This window comes from Parus major, chromosome Z (assembly GCF_001522545.3).
Source record: "Parus major isolate Abel chromosome Z, Parus_major1.1, whole genome shotgun sequence".
Taxonomy (NCBI): domain Eukaryota; kingdom Metazoa; phylum Chordata; class Aves; order Passeriformes; family Paridae; genus Parus; species Parus major.
The window spans coordinates 67,177,330-67,197,400 of NC_031799.1; the positions used below are offsets into that span (position 1 = coordinate 67,177,330).

The window sequence follows — 20,071 nt, forward strand, 5'->3', positions numbered from 1 at the left end:
TCTCATTACAACTCAAGACACAAACGGGCAGGTGTTGGTAAATCTGGCTAGCTACAGCATGCCAAGATGTAACGGGATTTCTTTTCTCAGTGGAAGGAGAAGTACTACTGTATAGAACTAAGTAGGATCAAAGAAAGCAAAGGCAGCTCTTTCCCTGTGTGAAACTAAGCACCTAAGCACAGATGAGATTTTCATCAGAAAAAATGATCATGTCAAAGGCAATAACCACCAATAAAAATGTTCTAAGCTAATGGAGAAAAAAAACATGAAAATTTGAAATACAAAGCACTAAGCATTAGTTTCATTTTAACCTTGGAAACAAGATCCTATTCACTCTGTCTCATGCTCTGGGAGGAGTTGCAAGGACAGGGGGGATGACAACAAATACAGAAAACAACCATTGTCTTTGGAAACAAAGTTTTTGATACTGTGCTGCAAGGGAGCAGACTATAAACCTCTGTCTGGAGTGACTGGAACTTGGCAAATTTGTTCCACTGCACAGCATTTGGAATTGCTCCTAACTCTCTGACTACCACAGACTCACAACAATCTGCTAAATGCCACAGGCTACAAAAATTAGGCTTTATCAGATAAAGGCTGAAAGGGAGGGAAAATTAAGACAAGAAATAAAACAGAGTAGGAGAAGGTAATTGATGCTGGAAAGACAAGGAAAGAAGGAAGGCAAGACATGATTTTTTTCTCACTCTTCACTATAAGCAGTAACATCAATCATGCTGATATCAATATATCTCACATTCCTTGTGGCCTTCTTTAGGACTTCTCCTTGACCAATACATTTTCCAGAATCAGGAGATAATGGCCTGTCCAAACATCATGACAAACTGAAAAATCAGAAGCAAGCAAGGCAGATGGCTGCTGTAGTGAACCTCACTTCATCTATCTCAACAACCAAAACAAACAGGAAGTTTAGTATGAGAGTCACATAATGGATAAGTTTGAAAGAGGACTGGAAGGTACTTGGAATCCTTGTCTCTAAGGAAGAAAGCTCCATAGCCTCTCTGGGAGGCTCTGTACCATTGGTCAGTCACCATCAAAGTGAAGAAATATTTTCTGATGTTCAGGGAGAACCTCCTGTGTTTCAGTGTTTGCCCACCATTGTCACTGGGCACCACTGCAAAGAGCCTGTCTGTTCTTTTTGCTGCCTTGTTTCATGTGTTTATGGACACTGAGCCTTCTGTTCCCCAGACTGAACAGCCCCAGTTCTCTCAGCCTGCCCTCACAGGACCACTGCTCAAGTCCCTTCATCTTACTTATGGTCCTTTACAAGACTCTATCCAGTATGTCCATGTCTTTCTTATGCTGGTGAGCCAAGAAATGGACATAGCACCCCCAGCATGCCAAAATGACAGAAATTCTAGAAGTTATGAATGAGACATAAACGTTTATGACAATGAAAAATTCAGGCTATATTTAATGACTGGGCAGTATTCTTTCTGTCTGTATAGAACTGTAAGGCCTGGGAACACTTTGCCCCTCTGAAAGGTAACTGGACAAGTAGGCTGAGTCCTAGCTCCCTTCAGGCACAAGGAGGTGAGTATTTACCATTTTCTTCTCTACTACATGAGACTAAAAGCTAAATACATGGACTGAAGTCTCAGACCACTCCACCATGGTTCTGAAGAACAGCAAATCACAATCACAAGGTATGAATAGAAGTCAGTAAGATTTCAAGCAGGGAGACTCAGTTTTAGCCTTTTAAAACTTTTATTCTTTGTGTTGCTCATTAGTTTTTCCCTGATTATATATGTGTCTATAGGCAACACCATGATCATCACTTTAAGTTACTGCTTATTTTCCTCATTACATTATTACTGCACTTTCAGAACTACCAAGTTATTCATTCTGTCAGCTCAGCCTCTATTCCATCACTTCCTCTTCAAGCTGACTACAACTTCTCAAAGGTGAATTAAATTCCTGTATCCAAATCAGTACCTATTGGTTAAGTCTGAATTCTAAATAAAAAACACTCTTATATTTAACGTCACAGAAAACTCAGAATATAGCAGCCTTCTTTGGTTTTAACAAAAGAAAAGCAGGGATCACTGAGTAGCCTGATCAGAATTGAAGATAATTAGTATGCAGCATCTGACACATTTCCTGTTTATATGATTGCATGATCCCACCATACGATGAATTTATGCTCACCCACACATACACAAAAAAAAAACCCCACCAAAGAATTGTAACTTTTTTTCATTTTAAGCTTAGAACCCATGCAGCAGGAAACAGCCTAAAGTGGACTTAGAACATGGTTATGTTCCTTTCAAATGGTGTTTATACTGAATATTCTGACAGGCTTTAAACAATACAGTCAAGGCAGTAAATCATTGGCATACCCCTTCCTTTTTCTCTCATCTTTTCAAGTTCTTTGTCTATTCTGACTGCGTGGTGAATTATAGGTTGGAACTTCAGAATATAACAGTAATTGCAATAGAGACTGCACCTTCTTTTCTGAGCCTTGGTAGGTTGGATTTTTTTTTTTTTTTTCTGTTCTGCTTTAAATTTTAACACTAGAAGTATTTTATTTGTATTAAAATTATATATATACGCAAAACCTTTCAGTTTTCATGATGCACTGAGGAATCAGATTAATAACACACTGTCATTTCCATGCCTTCAGGGAGCATTGCACTTTCTTAATTTCTGTAAGGAATGTCATAGAGAAAATCATCAAGCCACATTCTGTGTCAAGTCTGCCATTTTTAATTATTAGCAACTAAGCTTAAGAAATTTCTCCTTTGGTTTAACAAGTGCATACCTATCTTGCAGAATATTTTTTTATGCCACAACTCATAAAATTGTTTAGGCTGATGCTAGTCCCTTGCACTAAATTACCAACTAATCACAGGAGATATTTATCATCTCAAGTTTTTTACATGAGAATTGTCAGACTTAATCACCCTCCTCATATTTTCACTATTTACAGACCTTCATTTATCATACATTTCAGCAGTGTGACAACAGTGGAGTATTTTCCCCATTTTTCAAGTATGTTAAGACAGATAAAAGCATGGTACATAATGACAAGAGCTTGAAAGTTTTACTCTCTCTGATAACATCCATTTCCACTAAAAATGGTCCCTAAAAAGCTATTTATTTTAAAACCAGTTTTATCTCAGTTTTAGAGATAAGCAGAATTAGTAGGCTAAAGCCTCAATAAATGGAAAGTTACACTTAATTATATAAAATGCATCTGATTTTTATCATTGGTTAAACTCTGCAGATAGTTCCACAGTGATCTGTTCTAATCAAATGTTTGTAAAAATTAATTTCTTTGATAACAATGCTGAAGAAACAGTTCCCAGAAGTCTTTATAATGTGGTTTCGGGGCACATTAATAGAATCTGAAAGGATGACTAACATTGGCAAGGTTAGTGATTTCTGGGGTAACTGCTGAGATATGTGTGGACTCACACCCCATTCCTCCCATCCTTTTCCCACTGCACTGATGAGTAAGAAAATGTTTAAAACAAAGATACCCAGATTGGCACAAATACAAAGCCACTGCTCGATTCTGGAGAAAGTTCACACTATGCTCATGCACACGAAAGGTGCCATTCTCACACAATACTGCACAAGAGCAAAATCTGTACTATGTAAGAAACCACTTCACTGAAATAAAGTATAACACCGCAGTCTACCAAAGGAAACGCTGCAATATAAATGCTACCTTGGTGTTTACAGAATCACAGAAACTGAGCTGTGGGGGATCCATCTTGGAGCAACCTGTTATTTATGAACTGTACCCCATGGAAAAAACCCACACTGGAGCAGTCCCTGAAGAACTGCAGACCATGGGGAGGACATGCATTGGAGCAGTTTGTGCAGGAGAGCATGGAAGTGTGGGATGGAGTGGTAAGGATACCTTAAATACCTGCCAGGTGGGCACCCAGCCGCTTCTCAACCCCCTCCTCAGCAAGACTGGGGAAGAAAATAAGACGAGAAAGGCCTGAAGGTCAAGGTAAGGAGTAGGAGATCACTTGCCACCTATGCAAAACAGGCTTGGTTTGAAGAAACTGATCTAGTTGCCAATTACACAGAGCAGGATAATGAGAACAAATTTAAACACACATCAGCTGCCATTTTTTGCTGGGCAAAGCTCACTCCCAACTCCCTTCTCTCTTCTCCCAGAGTGATAGGGAATGTGGGTTGCAGTCAGTTCACAATACTTTTCTCTGTTGCTCCTTTCTTCTCGTACTTTTCCCCTGCACCTGTTTCTCCCTCATTTCACTTTATCCCACTACACTGAACTAGTCACAAAGGGTTTTTTTTAAAATTTTTTTTCATAATAATTTGAAAAATAAATACAAGACCCAGAATTTAAAGTCGATAAAGAAAATTGCCATGCTTAGGTGTATTTTTTGTCCAACTTCTATTCTTTGTTCAGAATTTTTAAAAAAACTTAACAGTCTCAAATCATGTCTCAAAACATCTGCAAGGTGAAGCGAATTTTCTTAAAAATTTAATTACAAATATGACATTCAAAAGAGTAAGTAATTTTAAAAGTAAAATTGATTTGTGCTACATTATTTCAGCTTTTATTGAGTTCAAGTTTCTAATGCAGCTGACTAAACATCTGATAAATATGCAGAGAACTCTAAGGAGATCATCTTTTAGATAACTTGGAATAGATGAAATTAAATTTGAATTAAGAAATGCTAGTATTCACCTAGAATAATTCATGACAAATATTGTATAAAAGTACAGTTATTTTCCAGATAACTTTACTATATCCACAAGTCCAGATTATACAAAATTACAGGAGTAAGTATCAATGCTCTTGAAGAACATTGCAACTTCGATCACATCTACGCTGATGAATACTAAGATGCTATATTAACATCGTAGTCATCACAGTTAAAATGGAGATTTTTGGTTAGGAAAAACATAGGCAAGATGAAAGCCTTGAATTTTTTATTTCAAAGCAATTTCATTAAAATAATTTCCACTTCAAATATGCAGAGACTTTTAATTTCAGGAGGGGAAAACTTTTTCCTCTTATTTTTCCAGGAAATAATCCTAGTGTTCACTAATCTTGCATTTTATCAAAAATACACTGTAAGAACTGAGGTACTATTGTGATGCTCACGTCTGCTAATGAAATGTTGGGGCTTTCACATATATCAGCAGCTCTGGGACTAAACACTATGAGCTAATCTCCTGCTGAGATAATTTTCAGTACTGTTTCCTCTATCCACAACACATCCAGGTCTCATCAGCTTCTCCCAATGCTGATTACATGGGTTTACATGAACTCATGGAAGGCAGTCAACATAAAATTTTGAACACTTCTCTAAAGTATGGAAGACTACATTAACAACTTACTCTACTAAGTAACAACAAGGAAACACCAGTATGCTCTGTGCCAACTATGATAACCAGGCCAGAGAAATTGGCAGTGCATTCGTGGCCCAGTCCGAAAAACCAGATGGAGACTATCTGAAGGTGACTTCTCCTTTCTCCTGACTCTGAGGCTGTACAAACAGTTTGATTTTCAGGCTTATGGTCTGTTTCCATTTTTCACTGAATTTGTTTTGTATATTGACTTCCTGACTACTCTCCTTGTGAAATGTCTGTATTTTCAAGTTGCTCTGTCTTGGACTCCAACTATAATCCTCACCAACAAATTTTAATCATTACAGTATGGGTAGACTGTCCAATTACACAGCCTACTCTGGTTTATCCATAGTGGATTTTCATGGAAACACATAAGAAGAGCAGTTTTCTCAGAAATGGAATAATGAGACCACATCCAGGTTTTACATCTGTGCTACCAGGTCAAGGAGGTACACATTAATGCCTCTCTTCCCTCCATCCCTAATCCGAAGTCAAGCGATGGTAAGCAATACCACCACAAGGTCAATAAGCAAAATTCTCACTGTTTCACTGCACCATGGAGATACTGCATATCAGCCTCCAAGTCACAAGCAAAACATGCTTTCAACAATGCCCAGATGCTCTGCAAATCTTAGCACCTGCTATCGAAGTCACCTACAATGTGTGTAGCAAATTACATGAAAAAATACAGCTCTCGACACATTACTATAAGAACATGCGGCACCACCTACGGAGGAAAAATCCAAAGTTCTTAAATGGTTGGGAAAATATTGTCCTTTGACTGCAAAACCAATCGACAATTTTGGTGGAATCTTATCCTGGGTGACTGGAAGCACCATGGCACAAAAAAGTCTCACTGCACCTGTAAATAAAGTTCCTTGCCATGTGTTTTTCTGCATTAGTCCCTTCTTTCTAAGAAGAAACATAGATACAGTAGGGGTTGGCAAACATCCTCTATACAAATATTACACAAATATAATGAAATATTTTAGTAAGAGGACGACTGAAGCAAGCAGAAACTCTTAAGATTTCACAGTCACTGCACAGCTTTTAAATGTCTCTCCTTAGGTGAATTATGTAACACAGATGTTGAAGTGAATTGCAACTCTCAGTCCATAGTGATGAGATTCACAAAAAAAGTTAGGCTGTCTGCTGTTTGCTTCCTGATCATTATGGATATAATAAATAGCAGATGTTTGTAACTAAAACCCACACACCCCTGAAAATTCTGCCAACACATCAAACTACATTTCCTGAATCCCCCATAAGATTTATTTCTAGATGTTCTATTTTTACTTCATCAATTGAAATTCAAAAGAACAAGGGCAGTGACCATAAAAACAACTTCAAGATGATAATGTTACTGAAAGTAAGCTTCAGAGTATATTATTCACCTCACCATGTACAAAGAACTCAATCCTTCCCAGTTGCAAAGACTTGATGTAATCTACTCATGATGCATATGAAAAGAATTTGCAAGCTTGGTTTTGTTCATATTTGAAAGAAGTAGGATTTTTTCTATAACAAACTTAACCAGTCTGAAAAATAGTATATGAAGCTTTTGAGTGGGCTGTAATACTTAAAAAAGAAATCATTATGTTAGATTACTTCCATAGGTGTTTTATGATTTTGCTTAACTCACAACTTTCAGAAACTTTTTTACAAGTTATCAGAAGAGACCTCTTTTTCCTTCATTTTAAGACTAAAGTCTAGAGCATCAACTGAACATACTTTTTGCCATAGGTAAAAGCAAATTATTTTTTACTGCCCTACATAAGCTTTTTAGATGCATATGTCCACCAAAAAAAAAAAAATAAAAAAAGAGCTCTAATCGAAACGCAGAAATAATGGTCCTCATGAATTCTTGCATATGCAGAAGAATCACTGCACTAAAAATCTTAGCAAGTGTCTGCCAAGCAGAGCTCTCATACTCTGAAAATTTCACTTATTTAAGAAGAAATTAATGATCACGGGATTAACTCTAACACAATGTCACAAGCAAGAAAAGACTGTAAGTGCTCTAGAGTTACACTCTTGCTTATTGAAAGAATTTTAAAGAATTTCTAGAAGCAATCATGAAATCTAAAATAAAGTTTTAAAGCCAGTGACTTATTTCTGTAAACCAATAATCAACTGCCTTTAAGAGCTACTTAGCTCTTGTAAGTTATACTGGTATTTTAAAAACCTTCTAGTTGTCTTTCACACTCAGTATTAAGCACAAAGAAATGGAGCAAAACAGTTTTCCGAGGCTTTAAAGAAGTCTCAGCCCTCAGTACTCTAAAGCGAGCAAATCACTGTCCTATTAAGTCTGAAAAGATCTGGAATACAAGTCCTATGCAGTTGGATCTCACAAGTAAACCTTCTTGATAATGGGGTGGGGAGTGGGGAACAAGTGGAACTCATCCTTACTTTAAAACCAGGAATCAGGAAAAACATTTGACTGCTACTATCTCATATGCGCTGGAAAGATATTGAGACAGAATCTCTTCTGACATTCCCTCTGACTAGGAAACACCCAATGGCATAAAATACATATATATGTAAAAATAAAATAAAATAAAAAAAAAGTTAAGCTTAAATAATTAATAATCTAATTTACTTAGTTTGAACTAATTTGCATTTTTACCCAAGCACCTGAACAGTTCTGTGAGTTTCTCAGGGTGAGTACGCTCAAAATACTCTGCTAAACTGGTGTTTACTTCAAATAAAGTCCTGTAGTTGTATCATACTCCTTTTATATAATTTTCCATTATTCTCAATTGAGCTTTTAGGAGGAGTAGAACAACTTTATTCACTTCAGACTAGTATTTGGAATTTCATGTCACTTTTAAAATAGGAAAAATATCTGAATTGTAAAATAACTGATTTTACAGGCATTAATATTTTTTAAGTTATCTTTTTTTTTATAAACCAGAAGATAACTTTAATTGTTACAGCAAATATTAACAAGTACAATCAGAAAATAAATGAAACAGAAAACTTTAATCATTACAGTAAATACTAACAAGTACAATCAGAAAAAAAAATGAAATGGAAACAAACATAAACAACTAAAAGTTACATGCAGAAGCAAATAATTTGTCATTGATGGAAAGGGCTTTCTTTTCTTGCTAAGATTCACAACTCTTATAATTCATACTCAGTGTGAAGTTTTAGGAAGTTTTATATATTAATATGTTAAAATATATACTTACAGTAATCCTAATAAAGGATTTTCAAGAAGAGTTTGACAGCAGTTCGGATCAAACTTAGCAGACCAGTACTCAAATCATTCAAGCAGATTAATATACGTTTCTAAGTACTTTAATTAAAACCTGAAAACTGCCTGGCTTTTTAACTTTCACTTTTGTTCTTATTATGTTTTCTAGCTTATTCTAGAATTTTCCAGTAACCTCATTCCACATGTGAAAATAAGGCCCTGCAGAGAGAAAGATCTGAGGCAACTAAATGCTTTCAAAACCAATGAAGTTGCATCAAAGGTCTGACCTAAACCAACACATCCAAAAAACTGTCTTAAGGGCTAAAAGGAGTTACGGCAGAAGTTACTGGTACTTCCTATTGAACACACTGAAATTTTATTTTTTTTAGAACACTACACTTTCACCAAAGTCTGAGCTCATCTACACATCAGTACACCCTTAATGACTTTTGAAAACCTTGAAAGCATACCTTATTAAAAAAAAATAAAAAGTAATGATGGGAAAGAAGTATAATTGTTAGAACACATTATTCTGGTTCATATGAAACTGTTTTAGAACCCCTTTCTGTTAAAAGTATCTCTTTCCTTTTGTTTAAAGCACCAATTGCAATGCAATAGTCTGGTAGAAGTAAATAAAAATGCTCTCTCCTGCAAACACTCAGGCACTGACTTTGCTCAATTTTTTAATTTTAAAAGAAAATGTTCACTTTTAAAATTCTCAGTATTTTTAATTTTTCATCTGATCTGTGATATAGCTATACATAATCTTTGTCCACATACTTAACACTGTAATAAATTAGTTGATAAAAAGACTGGAATACTGCAGGATAGGAGGCATTCTGGTCAAAAGGAAGAGATTAGGAAACAGCCCAGCTATTCTTCCGCTCTCATTCTGGAGCCCTTTGCAAAAAAAATCCAAAACCAAACAAAAAAAGGCGTTGCTTTCTAAAAATACAGGAATTCCATATTTAATTCACAAGCAGTTTATTTTTACTAATGTAGTCAAATGTATGTTTCACTGTTTGTGTGCATATAAATTTATCTAAATCCTGGACACTTACTGCACGAGTCAGTTCAACTGCAGCTGAACATTTCAATCACACTTTGTACAGAGCACATTCTCATGAAATCTGTATGAAACAAATTAGTGCTGCCATCTAAAAGTTTAGTCATAACTAAACTTTTCTCCATTGCATAAATAGGTCAACACTCCACAAAATAGGTGTCTGGATAATTTACCCAAAACAAGCAAGAACAAACACTCAGCAAACATTGTTTGCTTTAATCAGTCTCCTCAAACCCCCAAAGCTGTGAGGAATTATTCTCAACTAACAAAACTAGTTAAATTTGCATTACACTGCTTTTGGATGCTCTAATGAAGTTACCTGTCATTAATGATCCAGTTCAGACACAGATTGAGAGAATTAAGGTTTTTGCATCTCCTTACTATTTCCATCACGGTTTCATTGTCCAGTTCTGTGATATGACGTAGATCCAAGCTCGAAAGGTTTCTTAGCTATTGAGACAAATATGAGAGAAAGAAATAATCTGAAATTTATTCACATACATAACTGTTGAAAAGACTTGGGTTTTTTTGGGAAGTTGCACAGTATGAGCAAGCTAGTTATGAAAGATATGACTACTATATTTTTTACAAAAACCAAACATACCAGAGATATTCATAGAATTCAGTTCAAGTAAAGCTGTGATTTAGGAACACAGTTAATACATAAAATCCAGACACTCTCACTCAAGGTGCCATTCAACCTACAAGAGCCTTCCACCTCCTCTTAAATATATAGAGTATAAGATACCAAGGTAAAATATCAACTCATGTAACCATAAGAAGGCATGGAAGGAAGTAAGACAGTGTGTTTGTGTTTAGATTCAAATGAATGCAATTAGCAACTCCAGATAAGGCTTCAAAACAAACAAATAATGCAAACGCCCTGGAAAATACAGTATTTATACTGTAGTCTCACCCGCACAGTTATCAATAACAAATTTGATGTTCTGAACAACAAAACTTGGAGTAACAGAACAAAATAATTAAGAGTTATGCACTGATTAAACTGATTTATTACTAGTGTTAATCATTCTTGTGTCCTTCAAAAGCAAACCCTTTTACAACTTTTATGACACGTATGGATGCAAAAAAAAAATTTTTGCATACTTCTCCACTATCAGTTTAGTCATAATAACATCCAAGTACTGTTTTCTTTTTAAGCTGTCTGAAATAATCTCTGTAATATTCTGGAAAAATAATTGCATTAGGCAATATTGACACTTCAATTAAATTTACTTTCCCTGTAAGAGAGAAAAAATGATCCTCATCAGTGATTTAAGTCACTAAGGATTTAATTAGGTAAAGGCATACAACTGAGATCACATAATTGGTCATAATTAATTAACTTGGTCATTAATTAACTTCAGTAGTTAATTATTAAGTCAGTGTATTTAGGGCAGGGGGGTGGGGAAAAGGTGGCAGCATGGGGTAAAAAAAAAAGAAGAAAAGGAAAATAAGAGCACTTCAAATGTAGGTGGCCTTCTACAGAAACTGCAGTTGTGTTCTATAAGTTTTTAACAGTCTCCAAACAAAAGCTGAAGATAATCTACATACCGTTCCCAAAAATTCTGCAAAACAAGCATAAAATCAAGAACCCCGACCTCTGACAAACACCTGCAGAGTACATCTACACGTAGGACATCTAGACAATCTAGGACAATAATATTTCTGTTGTTATGATACTCCCACAGGTATCACTGTAGAGGTAACTTGCTGTATTCCCACTGAAAATCTGATAAACTTTTTTGCCTATTAGGGGGCAGAGAATATAGTGATTGATACTGTGTTGGTAAAATAGACATCTTTTACAAGCTCTGCCTATTATTTCATACATACTGCTCTAGCATGAATTTTAAAAGCCTTATCTTTTATGTGTCCAAAAAAAAAAGCTCATAACCAATCTCTCATTTTTTCCTGCATAAATTACAAAAAGGGGAAGCTCACAGCAACTGTAAATTTCCTCACCTTTGTACAGCTATTCATATTAGATATTTAAGCCTTTAAACCATGCAGGCAATAATGTGGCCTATGCCTACAACATACAAAATACACCTGCTGGCCAATTCAACAATGAGTATGTTCTACGACACTGAACAACTAAGGAGACTTAAAAGACAAGTAAAAAATCTTCACACGTTAAGAAAATCCCAAACTTCCTTTCTCAACATTATTCCTATGAGTAGGCGACAATATTGGTGACTCTTTTGCCATTATTATTACTTGTGGACTAAAACCCATGAATTTACACTGAAGTATCAATGCATGGAGAGAGGTCAGTGCTCCCTTAAAAAGTGCCTAAAAAACATGGCTTCAGATTAGGTAAGAGGCAGCAACAGTTTACTATCTACCTCAATGATGCAATGATGAATGCAGCAGAATGCGTTTGTGGTTTCCCAGGAAAAAAAACTTTGGCATTGCATGGGTGGAGTCAAAACCTAAACTGAACTCCTAGTATTCCCATCCACCAAATTAATATGGTTTTCAAGGTAGATTTTGTCCTTTACCATCACAGAAGAATGATTGCTTTTTTCCTCAATATTAGTAACCGTCTATCATTATACTCAATATACAATAACTCAACCATCACTTTCTTTACTGTCACACTCCTTCATTTTAAACACCTGACCTACTTGGTGGTTAATTTTTTTTCTCAGGCACAACATACCCAGTGAAGAAAACCTTTGTGTCTTAGAAGTTTGAAGAGACTACTTCAAAATTCATACATACTCAAGTATAATTTGGTCTCTACAACCTTGAAATTACCATTGCAGAAGTATCACTGGCTTCCAAGACATGCAGAACGGAATGCACGCTCCCTCTGGAGACAAGTTTGGATCAATCTGAATATGGCACTGAAAATAATACTTTTCTCCCTACTTAAGTCAGAGGTATCAACATCTCATTACTGACAAGAGAATTGTAATAATGTAAATGTAATCATTTTTCATTACAAAAATATATATATATTTAATGACAAATTTCTTATTTTATATCTTACCTGAGAAGTAATTTTAGGGGGAAAATGCTACAATGATATAATTACTACTATAAAAAAACTAGAAGAGAAATATACGTAAATCTTACATTTTAATACTAATCCTCGCAGCTAAAAGCAGTATGATACTAAAAAGAAAAATAAAACTTCTCCAAAGTAGACAATTATTAAACAGATGCTAGACTCTACAGTGCATTCATAAATTCTGAGATTAAAATAGTGTACAAAATTAAAATAGTGTAAAAAAGCACTTTTTCACCAGAGAGAGGAAATTCTGTGACTTGAATACTGAATCATACAGAACTAGGAAGCATAATGTTTCTCCTTTTGTGTTTGTTTTTTTTTTAACCAAAACTATTTTTGTTCATGCAGCAACACCATTTTACTGAGCAATTTCAAGGCCCCTCTTCTGCAGATAACCAAGATTTTCTTGAACTCTTCATTTTATAGCTTTGCAAATAAGCATGCATAAGTAGAATTTAAACTTTGAACTCAGCTATGTCACTCAAAATGTTTTAAAGGAAAAAGGAATATTTAATATAACAAAACACACAAAGCAAATAAGTAGGCAGAGGGCTTAAAGTCTGAAACAGAAAATAACAGAATTTTTTAAAAGCAGCAACACTTAAACAGGTTTTGTGTGACACCTATGAACACATTCTTGCTGAAATTACTGATTATTACCCATTACTTTTGTATCACAAATATTTTAAAATGTGCTAAAATCTTTGGGGTTTTTAAATACTTTTGTAAACTGGTTTAAATTATATTTTATGCCAACTGATATATTTGAAGATTCAAAGATTATCATACTGTTTGTGTGCCTGAATGTCAATTAATAAGATTTCTACCTTGACTACTGAAACTTCGAATATTCAAATATGTGCAGTGCTTTAGGTGATAGAATATTACTATTTCCACTGGGATCATGGGTTAAGTGTGGGTGTATCAACTTCTGTGAATATTTATATGTTATCATATTGGAATTGCTAATATAACAGGTACACAATTTTTTTCCCACTGCACACTTCCACAATTCCTATAGAAATACGCTGCCTTAAAAAACATAGATGAGAAGCATAGAACCATCTAGGTTAAAAAGAACTTTAAGCCAGAGCCCAACTGAAACCCAAAGCTTCCAAGTCCACCACTAAACAATTCATGCAAGATTAATCCTCTTCAGTATGACAGCCAAATTATTTCTGAAAGAAAGTGCTTATAAGGACTTAATGAGCTTTAAACTCACATCTTTTGCTAATTAAGCTTAATTTTCCTGACACTCTCTGTATATAGATGCCTTCAGGGAATAAACTGCTCTCTGACTTAAGTTTCCCAAAGTAAATATATGATCGCAGGAAATTAAAAACAGCAACGTGAAAAAAACTGTAAATCACATTCTTTTTACTATAATGTCAATAGAATCTATAAACTATTTTTTAAAAAGTCACATGCATTCATTTTTACTGACGAGCTAACATAACTGAACTACACAATTGAGATATGCTGTCATCCTAGAACAGTAATCATATATGGCCTAAAGAACTGGAAAATGATTGAATAGTTACAAAGGAGACTATTTTCCCCTAGACTGATTAAATGCTTTGCATATTAATAATTTTAATTCAATTCTTAGTACTGTGAAACATTAATGTCCAATTGCTTAAGTAACAAACACACTATCAAAAATTGTGTTGTAAGCACCAAGATTAAATTACCTCTGGAGGAGGGACCTGCACATACATATAAACTCAACTGCATGTATAGTACCTGTGTTACAATACTCATTTCCAGTTTATAAATTCCAGAAGTCACTGCAGAATTACATATTTGCTGACTCACAGTTTACATTTTCATATTATTTACTGTCAAGTACTTCTAATGATTTTTTTGGGGGGTAGAGGGGAAGTGGAAGTTTCATAGATCCAACCTTTTCAACCATGCAGTCTTCTCTGCAAAGTATTTTTTACCTCACTGAAAGAAATGGCAGTTCAGTGCAACCATCAAAATCCTTAAAATAGCAACCAGAATCTCTTAAGAAGAATACAGTTAACTTCACTCAACAAAATCATCAGGCTCAGTTTGACTAGATGCTAAAACGTTCACTAGCACAGCACTGTATCAGTTAAAGTTTCAAGCCAATACTCATGAAGACTGCCCCAGAATCACTGTATTCAAAAACCCTCACTTAATGCCTTTTTCCTGTGACTGGAAGACTAATATATAACAGCACATATTACTAAAGGCAAACAGATTGAAATAAATCATCTCCTATCTTATGAAATCCAGTTCATTATAATAATTGATTAAAATACTGTTTTCTCTGTACCTAGCCAAAGAACAGCAATCACGTCCCTTAGTCAGGAAGCTGAATGATTCTAAGATCAGAAGGTAGACTGAAATAATGCCATAAAAAGAGCATAAAACAGAACTCTTTGTGTCAAAACAAATAATTTACTAGAAACAAACCATACATTATCCAGTTCAGAAATGCTCTTTCAAAATCAGTCCTGTCATGTGTAGATTATCATGTATCTGTCATTATGATGATGTCTACACTGAATGAGCCCTAAGAATTTGCTCCATAAATCTGAATAGAATTGACTTTATACTGACCACTAACTCAGACACAGTTACATTACTAAGTTGGATTGGACATGGGTAACTATTATGAGATGAAGAAAAAGTGAAAATCACATTATTCCAAAAATAGTTCTTAGATGAACTGTCTTCATGCATTGGTGGTTTGCAGAAAAAGTCAGAAATTTTTTTCTGTCAAGGTTCTGTACAAGGATTCATACATAATTAGATGTCTGTAACAAACTTTACCAGACAGTCTGTCAGAAGTACATGGTGTAGAAGCAGAGTTGTACAGCTACAAAGCAATTACCCTTGCATATATATCAGAAACCAAAAGAAGCAGCCAAGGAAGAGGCTTGGTAATAAAATTATATCTAGATGTCAAGATTTGCTGATGCCAGCTGTTAAAATTCTATTAGAAGTGCAACAATTAAACTGCTGAGAAGCAATTATGACAACAGGGGAAGAAAATGCCACTGCTCTTGAGGTCAAAGATATACCATTAAAAAATCACTCCTTCGCTAGAAAGAATACAAAGTTTCTTATTCTCACACAGTTAATGAACAAAGATTACCCTTCTGGTTGCTCTGTCTTCAACGCAATCATCTAAACTGCACAGGCACTTTTCACGTTTTTGTTATCTCCACACTTACAGGAGAAGCAAAGTGAAAAACAACTAGGGTTTTTCCCTAAATAATAAATTCTTGAGAGACAAGGATGTGTGCAGCGGAGAAAGAGTGCAAACAAGAAAAAATTATACATGGAAAGCTAATTAAATAATAAAGTAAGTTATAAAAAATATATAACAAGAAAAAAAAAAGCGAAGATGTGGTAAAAACAGAAGATAAACTATATCACTATACATGGTCTTCCCTCCACAGCAACAACATTGATTAGTGTTGATTAGTGTTGGATTGAATTCTCTGATGTCAAGGAGGAGGTCACTCACTTCTTTTGTGGCAATGTTTCGCACATTAAAGCTCTAAAGGAAAATGAAACGTTCAGGTCATCAAAACAAACAACTGGTTTCAACTGAGAGTCTAACTGTGAACTGCATATAAACACACTCCTGTTTTACCTTTCTTCCTGTGTATGTACATGAAATGCCTCTCATCTTACCCAACAATCATTATTTACTTTATCTGTATTTTTTTCAGTTTATAATAACTTTAAGGAAAAAAGACACCAGTGTGATGACATGGTCTTGCTCAAAAAGCAACATTTTTTTTTTACCATCATTCTGTTTAGTAGAAAAATAGTGAAAACGAACCCTGAATGTTTCTTCTTTTTCTTAAGTATACAACACTTTCTCTTCCATACCCTACAATTAGCTATTAAAAAAGCTCTGCGAGGCAGCAGCACTGTAATTTAGCATTTTTCAAGTGCCAGTATTTTTAAAGAGAGCTAACATTACTGGGGGGAAAATACAGTAATAATAAACCACTCAATTTTTATACATCCATCAGCCCCAAAGCAATTTCACAACCAAGGCCACTGCTGTTATCTCCAGTTTGCACACAGGAAGCAGGACAGAAGGAAACCAGCTCTGCACAGCCTGGAGGGACACACTCACAGGCCACGAGAGCAAAGAGCAGATTCCATATTCTCTAGGAACACCAGACTGGAATTACTACTAAACACTTATGAAACACCAGTTAAGTACTCAAAACCAACCACAGCAGTGCATAATGGTTAGAACAAAAAATTATGTCATCAATAGAAGAATTCTGGGAAAGACAGATGCAGCAGATAACGTTACTACCTGCTAGAGGTCCTTCTAAAATGCCTGTCTCTATTTTTCTTAGAAACCCCTTTTAAGTACCGAAAGGCTGCAATAACCTTGAGCCTTCTCCAGGTTAAGCAATCCCTAACTTCCAGTGTTATCACATCAGTGTCTTAGCAATATTCACAGCCTACAGAAGTTGTACAGATACAGCTTGAGGGAAGGAAACTGAAATACCCAAATCTCAAGTCCCAACACGCACCAATTACTTGGCATTTTACAAAGTAATTACATACCAAGAGTCTAAGCAGACTCTTAGATATTTTCTGACAGACTAGGTTCAACAGGGTCGCGCCAATGTAAATCAGGATTTCTAATAATTTATTATTATTAAACACATGAAAATCAGAAACACATATTAATAAAAAGTCAAGATCTTGACTCTTCTTCAATCTAATAAATGTGATTATAAAGATTTTTCTTGAAGGATAAGACATCTAACCTCTATTAAATACTCAATAAATCTAGGTCAGAGTAATGTAGCAGCCAAAACACGGAGCTGAAAAGTGATCTTTGTGGAAATTTCCCACAAAGCCTTGGACTACATACCCTGTCTATGTCCAGTTTTTAAATCTGTACCTCCTGTATTTATGTTGCATATATAAACATAACCTATAGATATACATATGTAGTTTTCATAGGATATGAAAATAATTGTATCATTTCTTTCTCCAAAAGATATACACACCTTTTATTCATCACTTCAATACATAGTTCTTTCAAAACAGCATCCTTTGAGGTCCTATAACTTTACAATATAAATTTCTCCATCTTATTTCTTTCTGCACATGTTCCAAAATGTTTTCAGTTTTTCTGTAGCTTCAGCTAAGCAACTGTAAAATGATGACAGTAATTTACAGATATGCTGAATGGTTCTATTTAACAATGGGAGACCTTCACAGATGTATCAAAATACCTTTGCTTTCATCAGGCACACTCCATTTTCATTAAATACGCTCTCTACTTCCTACCTGAAGATCTGTTTAACCATTTTCATGTTTGCATGATCCCTAGATTTCCTTTCAGTTACAAGTTAATGTACAGGGGGCACTGTTGCAACCACAGGTCTGTCTAAATCTCTTACAATTAAAATTTTGCATTTTAAAATGGAACTTTGTTCTGTTTCAGACGGGATCAGCTGCAATTGTGCATTTTAAAGAGTTTTGACCTGAACATCACTGTTACTTGTGTGAAAATGTAGAATCCCATAAATATATTTTTGGTACAGTGTTTTTATACAGTGAAATCTAAATAATGCAAAGCTCAGTCATGTTTCTGTCCATGTCAGTGCTATAAATCATACTCATAATCTTATCCTGGCTGATATCTATGACATGGCTATCGTCCAATACACTAATGACTAGCAGAAAGTAGTTCTGATACTTACATTGGTAAGGTGAATGACTCCTTTTGAAGTAACAGAGCAGCCCATGAAACCAACATACTGCAGCTCAGGGCAATGTTCAGCAAAAGCTTTCACTGACTGATCTGTCACCTACAGAAAAGATAAACAGGCAACAGTTGAATATGTGATATAAGCACATACTTAATACAGTTTAAGAAATTTCTACTCTACACTGGCAAGTGACTCATTTAGACTTTTAGTATTACTATTACCACTACTATTACTAATTTCAAGAGTTTGAGAGTAAACACTGGGCATCTGCATGGACATATATGCATGAATATTAGGAAAAAAATATTTTATGCAGAAGGCAGAGAAAAAAGAAAAACAAGGTAAGAGATGATAGCCACAAATTCAGATCTTATTGTCATCCTATTTATGTGCAAATAACCCAAGAGACAATTCTATCCACTATTTTCATAAATTATATACAAAAATAAAAATACTAACAAATTCGTTATTGTCATCCTGTAGACTCATGCTATACCCATCATTGACTCTGCAAAGAATTTGAATTGTATGCTATCCTAAATTTATATGCCTTGTCTTGTATTTCTTTTTAACTAAAACACAGCAATTGAAGACCTCAACTTAAAAGTAGTATTACATCTGCTTCTCACCTGAGACTAGGAAATCTCATGGCAATACACCGTGTCAGTTATCAGCCAAATGGACAAGTTATCCAGCTTATTATTGAGATTTATTTATTTATACAACTATTCTAAATCTAGAATTATAGTAATTATAATTATAAAATATTAAGTACACATATAAATTATATAAAATATAATATGAACATTTAATAATTATATATAATTATTTTATATATATATAATATTGCTTTGTAAGTAGACTAAATGATCAAAAGGAACTTTTTTAAGAATGTAATACTGACATAGGTACACATACGACACCTACATACATTCCTTTAAACAAGTATGGTTTGGTTTTGTCTTGTTTTTGTTTTTTTTTTCTCTATGAAAAGTATATATTCCCAGTGCAAATGGCAGTAATGAAAAACCCTATACTGACTGTGGACGAAGCCTGTATTTTCCAGCTACATTTCTCAGGAACATCAGTGCCTGGAATCCTAACTCCTGAAAGCTGAGAACATTTAGAATTTTTATGGATGTCTTCCTGTTACCACAGAACTGAGAAGCAAAACAAGTTTTGAAATACCTAGCTCACAGCTAAGCCTCACATAGGAACATTATTCCTGCTGTCCTGTGGATCACCACCACCAAGAGTTCCAACTTGCCAATGTGTCATGTTCCTGCACCTTGGCAGCATATGGTGACCTTGGTGAGGACTCTGGCAGAACTACTTTTGAAAAGATAACCCAGAGATATGGGTTTATAGGCCCACTACCTCATAAATGCTGTATTGCTTTGGGGCTGCTGAAAATTGTTATAGACCTAGTGCAGTTTTCTCAAAGCAACAATTTCTCAGCGAGCAGAGATTTTTTATTGCTGTACATCTGCCAAATAAAAGTAAAAGGCAAGCCTTTTACTATTGTGTATTTAGAACCTGATTAAACTGAAAACAATTCAAAAGGAAAATAAAAATGCTCAGGTGAACAGATTCAATCACAAATTGTGTAGTGGGGTATCTGCAGAGACCCATATCTCAGGTCTGCCTTTTAGAACAAAAGCAAACCACTGTAGTAAGAAACTTCTCTGATTTGATCT

General features: G+C 34.9%; 1 protein-coding gene across 2 annotated transcripts in view; it reads right to left on the reverse strand.

The window, feature by feature from the left end:
• The window catches only part of FBXL17 (F-box and leucine rich repeat protein 17), a 271,890-nt gene that overhangs the window by 167,874 nt on the left and 83,945 nt on the right, over positions 1 to 20,071 (reverse strand). For both annotated transcript variants that reach the window (XM_015653083.3, XM_033520346.1), the window contains exons 5-6: positions 18,366 to 18,473; positions 9,943 to 10,073 (exon numbers count right to left, since the gene is read on the reverse strand). In XM_015653083.3, coding sequence (XP_015508569.1) covers positions 9,943 to 10,073; positions 18,366 to 18,473 — 239 coding nt within the window. The remainder of the gene's footprint in view (positions 1 to 9,942; positions 10,074 to 18,365; positions 18,474 to 20,071) is intronic.